This window comes from Siphateles boraxobius, unplaced genomic scaffold (assembly GCF_051911475.1).
Source record: "Siphateles boraxobius isolate OS27281-9 unplaced genomic scaffold, OSU_SipBor_1 120, whole genome shotgun sequence".
Taxonomy (NCBI): domain Eukaryota; kingdom Metazoa; phylum Chordata; class Actinopteri; order Cypriniformes; family Leuciscidae; genus Siphateles; species Siphateles boraxobius.
This window is the reverse complement of record NW_027508723.1, coordinates 1,901,111-1,911,270: the sequence shown is the minus strand read 5'-3', so window position 1 is coordinate 1,911,270 and position 10,160 is coordinate 1,901,111. Positions and strand designations below refer to the sequence as shown.

General features: G+C 38.9%; 1 protein-coding gene across 2 annotated transcripts in view; it reads right to left on the bottom strand.

The window, feature by feature from the left end:
• Positions 1-4,471: 4,471 nt before the first annotated feature.
• LOC143731947 (cytosolic phospholipase A2 gamma-like) overlaps positions 4,472-10,160 on the bottom strand; it is a 29,310-nt gene continuing 23,621 nt past the window's right edge. Inside the window, exons 8-16 of one of the 2 annotated variants that reach the window (XM_077222569.1) lie at positions 8,293-8,358; positions 8,126-8,197; positions 7,656-7,757; positions 7,390-7,512; positions 7,133-7,252; positions 6,237-6,314; positions 6,028-6,164; positions 5,414-5,579; positions 4,472-5,331 (exon numbers count right to left, since the gene is read on the bottom strand). In XM_077222569.1, coding sequence (XP_077078684.1) covers positions 5,174-5,331; positions 5,414-5,579; positions 6,028-6,164; positions 6,237-6,314; positions 7,133-7,252; positions 7,390-7,512; positions 7,656-7,757; positions 8,126-8,197; positions 8,293-8,358 — 1,022 coding nt within the window. In that variant the 3' untranslated portion in view covers positions 4,472-5,173. Of the gene's footprint in view, positions 5,332-5,413; positions 5,580-6,027; positions 6,165-6,236; positions 6,315-7,132; positions 7,253-7,389; positions 7,513-7,628; positions 7,758-8,125; positions 8,198-8,292; positions 8,359-10,160 lie in introns of both variants that reach the window. The other variant, XM_077222564.1, reaches the window with a different exon arrangement.

The following is a 10,160-nucleotide window of genomic DNA, read 5'->3' as shown; positions in this document are numbered from 1 at the left end:
GTTGATGAACCTGAGAGACGCTAAGAAAAGCGGGGATTAAACTACAACACCTGACTTGAATGAACCTAACAAATAAATTGGAGCTAAAGCGGTTTCATTAAAGGTAATTGAAGTTCACGCAATCCGACTAATTTGTTCCAGGTTTATCTAGTCTGGATAATTGCGTGTGCATGCTTTTCTTAAACCTACACTCAAAAAAATGATGTGTTGGCTTTATTTAACTTTTTGATGTAAACAGGTTCCACTGGTTCCACATAACTGGGTTTCGTTAAATAAACATAATTTGTCCATGTAACTTCAACATCATGGAAGTTTTAAGCGATCCAATTAAACTCTGAGCTGAGTGTTAAATGAACACTGAAGCAGTGTTAAAGTTAATGAGATAATTAAGTGAATAATTGAGTGATGATTGACCGTTATTGAAGATACCTGATGTTAACAAGCAGAATTACTGAAGGAGAAAACCGGAATTTCAGGTCACCATTATGGAGATGAGTGTTTGTTTTAGTTGGGCGCTTGACCCCCATATTATTAGCTTTAGATAATGTTTGGGTGCTGTACATGAGTTATAACAGCCAGATGATCACATAGAAAATGTGATCTGATGATCATGGTTGTGTTTTAAACATAATCATTGTATCACAATCAATTGACCTGAATTACTGAACTCATATAGAACTCAATTCTGAGTTAAGTTTACCTCATGGATTATAGCAGCACTGCCGTTGTAGAGCATACCATTTTTAGCCTTTTCAATGGAATACAAATGATCAAATCAATAAAAAAAGGAACTTTAAAAAAAAAATAGTTTATTTAGGCACACACAGATATCACGAATAAGCCTGTGAATCTCAACAATGGTGACAATTATAAAGCATGTTGCAGTGCATTCGGGGTGCCACCAATCAAAACTCATTCATGGCTCCCATCATGCATTGCTACATGAATAAATAATGAGCTTATGTTCAGAGGTGATCTGTTTGTCACCATTGCTGAGATTCATACGCTAAATAAGTCAGTGTGTGCCTGCATGCAAAAGTTTTTTTGAAGAAGTTTTTTTTTTTATTTGATCTGATCATTTGGATTTCTTTGAAAAGGCTAAAAAAATTGTATGCTCTACAACGGCAGTGCTGCTATAATCCATAAGGTAAACTTAACTCAGAATTTGGCTTCTGTATGAGTTCAGTGATTCAGGTCAAATGATTGTGATATAATGATTATGTTAAAATACAACCAACATCTACAGATCACATGTTCTATTTGATCTGGCTGTTATAACTCATGTACAGCAGCCAGACAAAATATAAATTTAATAATGTGGGGGTCAAGAGCCCAACTAAAACAAACACTAATCACCATAATGGTGACCTGAAATTCCGGTTTTCTCCTTCAGTGATTCTGCTTGTTAACATCAGGTGTCTTCAATAATGCTCAATCATCACTCAATTGTTCACTTAATTATCTCATTAACTTTAACACTGCTTCAGTCTTCATTTAACCCTTAGCTCAGAGTTTAATTGGATTGCTTAAAATGACTTCCATGATGTTGAAGTTACATGAACAAATTATGTTTGTTTAACGAAACCCAGTTATGTGGAACCAGTGGAACCTGTTTACATAAAAAAGTTAAGTGAAGCCAACACATCATTTTTTTGAGTGAGAGGTTTATGAATCAATTCGATCCACCACAGAAACACCATTTATTTTATGCGTTTTAGGTGTTTTTCTCACTGCAAAACTTACATTTCACAGGTATATAGCTTACTCCATCTGTAAATGCTAGAAAGTCGTGCAAATATTTCCATTTCGGTACTAAACTTGAACGAGAGCTGCTGCCACATGCGAGCGCAAATAAGAGCGCGATAATTCTTGGAAAATTTGGAAAAACTTGGAAAATTTATATGCGATATTTTACATAAGAAAATGTATCATCTTCAACCTACAAGCATTTATCTTCAGGATGTTGGATAAGTTGCGGTGAACTTAAAGCTAATTACACTCATATTTTTATAGGTAGGCTAACGGAAGTAATTCAGGAAAGAATTTAAGAAACCAAATATAATAAAGATACAAATTTGGGTATAGGACCTGTCCTACTTAATAAAGATGAGTTATACTTATTTAGAACACTGAGAATTGCAGCTTTTAAAGCAATGCAACATTTTGGAGAAAGCAAGAATCACCTGTTTTAAATAATTGGTTAGATTTAGTTTATAAAGTAGGCCACACTATGGAGAGGATAACATGAAATGAAGAGCAAAAGCATAGGTTACGTTTTGAAAAGATATGGGCAACTCTAAAATCATAGAATATTCTGTAAAATAAAGGAATACTTATTAGGCTACATTAAAGGAACACTCCACCATTTTTTGAAATGGGGCTTATTCCCCGTCTCCCCCTACATTAAGATATGTGGGCAAAAGCATTTTTGTCTCAGTGCATGCATTGTCTTAGTTTGGCAGCCCAGACGCTAGCTTAGCTTAGCATAATGAATGGAATCCTATGTTGTCAGGTAGCATGTCATGAGTTAAAGCGAGAAATTTATAAATAAATAAATAAAAACAAATTACTTCTTGTGGCCTGCGTATTCGCAACGAGTACAACTAGCAATGCAGATTAAGACTAGGTGATTTCCTAGGCAGATATTGACTTGGGACTATATTGGGGGGAAGCACAGGCGAAGCATGCTACTTGGGCGCAGAGATATCACCCAACACCTGAAATCAGTCAACATACCGGCGTGACCTGCACAGAGTATCTTCGCTTTTGGATTGTGTGGAAATTTGAGAAGTTACAGCTACAGTTACAGCAAGCATGGTAATTGCCTGCATAGCAAAAGGTTGTGAGAACAAGCAAAGGACATACACTCACACCACCAGTTCATGTTGGCTCTCATCCTCACATCCTCTTGTCTGTTGAGCGATCGCAACCTCCTCCTGTCGTTCTATATCCAAAGCATGCAGCTCCTCTTCTGAAATTCTCGTAAGGGTATGGTTCTTGATCTTGACTGTCTGAGAAGTCACCCTTTTCATCTCTCGCAAAATCCGCCATGTTCATCGCCATTCACTATGTCTACTGTAGGAAAAATAGCTAGCTACTATTCACGCCGGTATGTTGACGGAAGTTGGGGGATTTCCATAGGGAATTTCAGTATGAATTCTGAAAATATAATGTCAGTGTCCCTACAATAACAGACCAGCGTGCATCTATAAATTATTCATTCAAGAGCGTTGTGCAAGTTTACTGCAACAATGGAGCCGCGAACTTCACAGACTTTTGAAAATCCAGCGTTCTTTGTCACAGTTGTAAACACGGCTTTCTTCTTCCACGAGGTGTTTTGGCGTCCGTCATTTATTTCCAGGCGGACTGTTAAAAAACACGACACGCATGTCTCCAGGACATCCTGTAGAATTTAACCAATCAGATCACGACTTCGAAACTCCTGAAGTGTTTCCAGAAAAGTGTGCCAAATGCATCAGATGTTCAGCCAACGGTGGGCGTTACGTCTGAGGCACAGACTATACAACGGGTAACGCCTCCGTCCGGTTGCCTAGCGAGTTGTTTGTGACGGAGAAGTTATTGTTAGAGTTAGAGTTATTGTTCTAGCGTCGCTTGTCATCCAGGGGTAAATCGAACCATGTTTTTAATCAAGCACCGATTCTGCTGGCAATCTATGGCTCTTGACATTCTGAGTTTTGTTTTGCCCTGCTCTGTTTGTGCGAGTTGTAAGACTTCCAACCGACCTCCAGTATCTTTAACATAAATGCCATTAAATAAAATAAAATTTAAATCCAAGCTTTGGGTGCGTTTTTGATTACCCGTCTATGGGCCTGTTAACATATATCGTCTTTAACGCACTCAAGTTCGTTATTTCAAATGTAGGCGCGCGGTATGCGCGCTCATAATGGAAGGGAGGCGGTCGCGGTGCGACGCACTCGTTTTTTCCAAGCGCGTCCGCGCCGCATCGAGATAAAAACATCTCAACTTTTCAGAATGCCACAAGCATGTCATAAGTAGGTCACGGGACAAGAACGGTTTGCTGTAACGGAGAGCGCAGCTGATGGTTGCTTAGCAACGACAGACTCCTCCAGAGCGCAACCGCCCTAGCGTTTTGGAAAAAGGAGAATGCGACGCGCCTAGCGTTTTTAGGCCCTATATGTGAATGGCGCCATATCACGGTCATCTCCCTCCGCCTCAGCCATCTTTATTGTTGTTATTATGCCCCCGGAAGTAATTGAAACTTCAAAACTTTATGGTCCAAGGCCGGAAAATAAACAGTGACATAATCGATTATGGCACTTTGCCATAATCGATGCTGAATCGTACATTTTTAATTACATTTTAATTATAAAGGGTTATGAGATCGTTCACTGGAACTCTGGATTGTCCTATCAGCATCCAGGACCACAACTATCAGTTTCATAATAGTGAGCATTTGTGCTGTTTGATATCAAATGACCAGGACAAAACCTTATTTGTAACCATGATTTATTAATTATTTGGAACTGAAGCAAAGTATTACAATATTTTAATCATAGTTGTAGCCTAAATCAGTCTGTTATTGTTGATTTTATTATAAAAGTTTCAGTAAGTAAGAATGACAACTAGTGTTCGAAATAGGTACTGCTGTATAATTCAAAATATCAGAGATCGTGGTTTCTCCCGCCTCCTGCTCCTCAGACTGGACGGCGCCAACTCGGGTTGCTAGTTGGACAATGGACATTGAAAACTGGCAAATTGGCAACGTGCAGTACCACAGACCAAAACAACAAAAAAAGCATTCCTGTCTGGAAACACACATTTCAAAGTAAAATAACTGGCTGTAGAAGTGTTTTTCAGAGAAACAAGTATGTGAACTCAGCATGTTTCCCAAATATCTGCAAACATATTATGGTATTTTTATGCTTTAGTAGCGGAAAAAGTTACACACAGCACCTTAAATGATCAGCTGTTTATATGTACAGACTGAAACATGCAAAAACTATTTAACATTAAACAGAAAAAAAAAAACATATAATGATTGGCCTATTGCTCCGTCCACGTGTTTTCATGCACATTTCACATGCATCAAAAGTGTCAACATTAAGTGTAACTGGAATTTATATTAAACCAAACAGTGAGGACTTTGCCGCCTTGTTTCAGAACGCTGCACACCACTGATATTTATCATTCATTATTTGTGCATTTTTATCGCCTGACGAATCTCCTCCAGCAGATTGTCTTTGTTGTTTGTGATGTTTTTTCCAGCGACCTCCATAAGATCAGTGATCATCTCAGCGCTGTAAGGACCTTGAAAAGTGGTATATTTTTTCCTCCATTCCTCAATTTTATCTGATGAAACATTAACACACTTAAATCAGAACACAGTTGATATTTCAGTTTTATTCAGAACTATTGTAAGATCATAACTTGCCTCCACAGTTGCCCACATTAAAGAGAGGGATGTGTATCACGGTTGGAGTGTTTTTGCCTTTGAACACATAGAAGTCCTTCGGTTTCTTTACGTCCTCATCAGGAATGTTGACCTCAGGGAAAGGGATGTTTCGTGTCTTGCACGTCTCAGCAGCGTCCCTCACTGTCTGTGGTAGAAAAGCAGCACATTATTGTTTAATTAAAAGGGTTAGACAGACATTTCAAGTTTAAATTTAAAGTATTCACCAAAATCTTCAGGATGAGGAACCGCTGAGATAAATGAGAATGCTAACAGACAGCACTCTCTAGGTATTATTAATAAATTAGATGAAAACCCATGCTTTTATTTTTAAATGGTTTTCTTTCTTGTTTTTTGAAATACAGCATTTGAAATTATCTGTTAATGTGTTTATTTTAGATCAGTCTGAACTCTGTCACTATGAATGCCATGAGGAAAAAAGCAGCAAGATTATTTTTTAAAAATCTCTTGTTGTTCTAGGGAAGAAACAAGTCACGGGTTTAAAACGACATGAGAGGGAGTTAATGATGATTTCTAGGGGATTTATTCTCCTTTAGAATGAACTTATATGAGTGAATTCTCTGTGAATATAATACCATGAAAGGATCACCATCACTGAAATCCAGTGAAATGATGAGGTCGATGTTTCTCTCTTCTCTCAGCACTGAGAAATAGGGCGAGTTCAGCAACAGTCCAGCGTCTATATAGTCTCTCGTCGCGTGCACTGCTTTATCTGATGGATCACAACATTATTATATTATTCACAATGAATTTCCAGTTCATCTGTCTGAGTTTCTGTTCTCACCTTTCATGTTGTAAAGAAAGTCATATTTCCTGCCCCAGATCCAGTCACCCATGCAATCAAAAATACTCTTCAAAAGATCTGTAAAACAAATACAGTGGTTCTGAAATTCAGTAAATATTCTGATATTGTTTTATATTATGTTTTAGTTGACTATATGGTTCTTTGGAGACATGTTTCATGATAGATTCTTCAGCTTTAAAGTACATAATTGGATGTCTAAAGGTTTTGCTGTGGCATCATCTGTTAAAACCATTTTTGTTGCCCAAGTTAAAAAAAAACCTGTACCAAAATATATTTAAAATACATATTTAAAATACATTTATTTCATACTAAGGATACTTTAAATCCATTAACATGTTCATTGACACATCTTATGTATAAAGTATAACTTAATACTTAATGGTATAAAATATAATTCAACTTTATTTGGAGTATTTCTTTATTTCTCACTGCACATTTCTTAATATTATGCCTAAAATGTGTTTTAATATCATTATTAATATGGATTTTATGATTGCTGTATAATATCAGTTTTTAAATGCATGACATTTAAAGTGTACTTAAAGTATACTTGCAATTGTTCCACTTTAGCAAATATAAAAATAAAATATTTAAGTATATCTTCAGCTGGACCTCAGCACGATTTCCTCACAATTAAAGTGTATTAAGTACGAAATTAGTTGTTCCAGTTTAGCAGACTTTATATACCAGTTTAATACTCCAAAAGTACAATTGCAGCGTATCTTTATTAAGCAAATAAATATATGAATGTATTTGTAGTATACTTATGGAATCTTAGAGTAAAGCACATTTCGGTTTATGCATTAATCTGGCTAGAAAATCAAAAATGAAGTACATTATACAAATCAACACATTGTAAAGACAGTTCAACCTACCAACATGCCCGAAACTGCGACCACTCCACTTTTTAAACACATCCACGGTGTATTGTTTCATGTACTGTTTTGCATTATCTATCATAGGGAGTTGCCCCAGAGGTACGCCTCCAGACATCTCTGTGAAAAGAGGAGAACATGATTGAGTTATTTTAATCTATTTTAATCTGTATCTTGTGTTAATTAGAGTTTTTGTTGGCAAGAACTGATATTTTTGCATATTACTGTTTCATCAATAAGTTTGTAGTTTATTTTACTGTTGATGAGGTCAATGTTTCTCTCTTCTCTCAGCACTGAGGAATAGGATGAGTTGATAAGCAGTCCAGCATCTTCATAGTCTCTCATCTCCCTTTTCAGAAGACCAGCGGGCACTGCTTTCTCTGAGGGATGCAGCATTATTATATTATTCACAATGAATTGTTGCTGAATGTTGCTGTAAATGTTGCTGAAAGGCCATTAAAGATACATTTTCTAGCACACTTTAGTGTATTCTTACCGGTCATCTCTGTTCTGATGCATTTACCTTGATCGGGCGGATCCTTGCCTTTCAAAGCCGAGAGATTCATGTCCACGAGATCCATGAGATCCTGGTAACATTTGTCTATAGGAGGGGAGTCTGAATCTCCTGAAGAAAAAACACACCTTGAACAAACATGAACACAGGGCAAATTGTCTTGAATATCAAGTGCTTTCGATCCCCAAATTTATGACAGATCGCTGTACAAGAAGATACCAAAAACACAGCGTTAAGCATTAGCATCACATAGTACATTTACATCTACAATACAGTAATAAAACAGCAGAAAACACTAAACAGAGGAGGGTTGGAAATACTGTAAGAAAAGATAGGTCTTTAGTTGAGTGTATAGTAGAAGTGTAACAGAGTTAGAGGAAGACAATTCCAGAGTTTCGGAACCACAGCCCTGAATGATCTAGCACACACAAAAGATAAATCAACTTGTCAATAAATAAAAGCTGTAATAAATGCTTTACCTCCACGGAGGCCCGAACACATCACCATTCCTGTTTGTAGTTTAAATTTAGGTTTTAAATGGTATAAGACCTCTGGGGGGGAAATCAAATAGAATTAAGGTTCACATGATAATGAAATGACTCTCAGCTTTAGAAGGAATTAATCTTCAGAACAAATGAAGTTGCACCTTTTATTTTTTCCCAGAGGAATTTACGGATCTCTTCTTCATCGGCTAAAGCGCTGCCACACAGAGCTGCAGAAAACACATTTAAATTTAAAAGTGTTCACAATAAACAAAAACGTATCATTTTTAAAATAAAATGTGTAATACAAACAGTCTGATTTAAACTCTTATTGTTGAGCAAAATTGATCTTTCCTTTAAATCACTGTGTACTGAGAAGGGTTATGTTGAAAAACAGCACCTCAGTGTGTTGGTGAAATTGCCTTTTTAATGATTTTTCAGCAATTCAATGTACTTAAATATAAAAGCTTAAAATATATATAGTTATACTTAAAAACTTAAGTATAAAAGCAAGTTATTAAAGCTAAGAACGTCTCGGTTACGTATGTAACCCTAGTTCCCTGATAGGGAACGAGACGCTGCGTCAAACGCTGTGGAAACGCCCCTGCGTTGTGCGTCATGAAGCACGTATGGAATCAGCCCAATGGAGAGATGGAACGTCATAGGCGGGTGACGTCATCGACCAGGAAACTATAAAGCACCCCATAAACACAAGCGCAACAGCTTCTGATAGGCCTGAAGGAAGCGCTAGCGGGAATGCCGGGAGTATGGTGGAATGACGCAGCGTTTCGTTCCCTATCAGAGAACTAGGGTTACATACGTAACCGAGACGTTCCCTTTCAAGGGAACTCGAGCTGCGTCAAACGCTGTGGGAACGCTAATACCCACATTGCCATAGGACCAAGTGACCGCCATGTGAGAACTAGCGCACAGAGGACGAGAGCAGCTGTGCCCCAGGGGTAGAACTTAAGTCTGGGTCGTAGAACTTAATGAAAGTATGCGGTGAAGACCATCCAGCCGCATCACAAACGTCACTGAGGGAAACTCCTGACAGTAAGGCTTTAGAAGCTGCCATACTCCTGGTAGAGTGGGCTCGTACAGCCAAAGGTGAAGGCTGACCAGCCGACTCATAGGCAAGTGAGATAGCCTCGACCACCCACTTGCTCATTCTCTGTTTAGACGCGGGACACCCCTTCTTGGGTGGCCCAAAGCACACAAATAGTTGTTCTGACTTCCTCCACAGGGCAGTTCTGTGGACATAGGCGTCAAACGCCCTAACAGGGCAGAGTAAATTAAGTTTCTCCTGGTCAGACGACAGAAATGGAGGAGGACTAAAGGCCTGCAGAACTGTAGGTCTAACAACATTAGTAGGGACCTTGGGAACGTAACCTGGTCTAGGATGCAGAAAAGCCTTAACCATGCCAGGCGAAAATTCCAGGCACGAGGGTGAAACAGACAGAGCCTGCAAATCTCCGATTCTCTTTAGTGAGGAGATAGCAAGAAGAAAGATAGTCTTAAACATGAGAAACTTCTCAGGAACTTCTTCGATAGGTTCAAGAGGAGCTAGGGAACGACCTTCTAATACGATGGCCAGATCCCAGGCCGGCACCCTCGTACGAACTGCTGGCCTCAGCCTCAGTGTGCCACCAAGGAAACGAGTTATAAGCGGGTGTCTCCCAAGAGAAACTCCACTGAAAGGGACGTGGTAAGCAGCCAGTGCCGCCACATACACCTTTAGTGTGGAGGGGGATAGCCCTGTGGAGAAGCGCTCCTGCAGGAATTCCAGCACTGCACCCTCTGGGCAGTTAACTGGGTCCTGCAGGTGCTCTCCACACCAAGAAGTGAAGAGTTTCCACTTCAAGGCATAAAGCTTCCTCGTGGATGGAGCTCTGGAGTGAAGAATGGTCTCAACAACCTCGGTTGAGAGACCAGAGTTCATGAGCTGGGCCCCCTCAGAGGCCAAGCCCACAATACTGGGCGGGGGTGAAATATCATGCTGCCCGCCTGAGAGAGTAGATCCCTCCTGACCAAG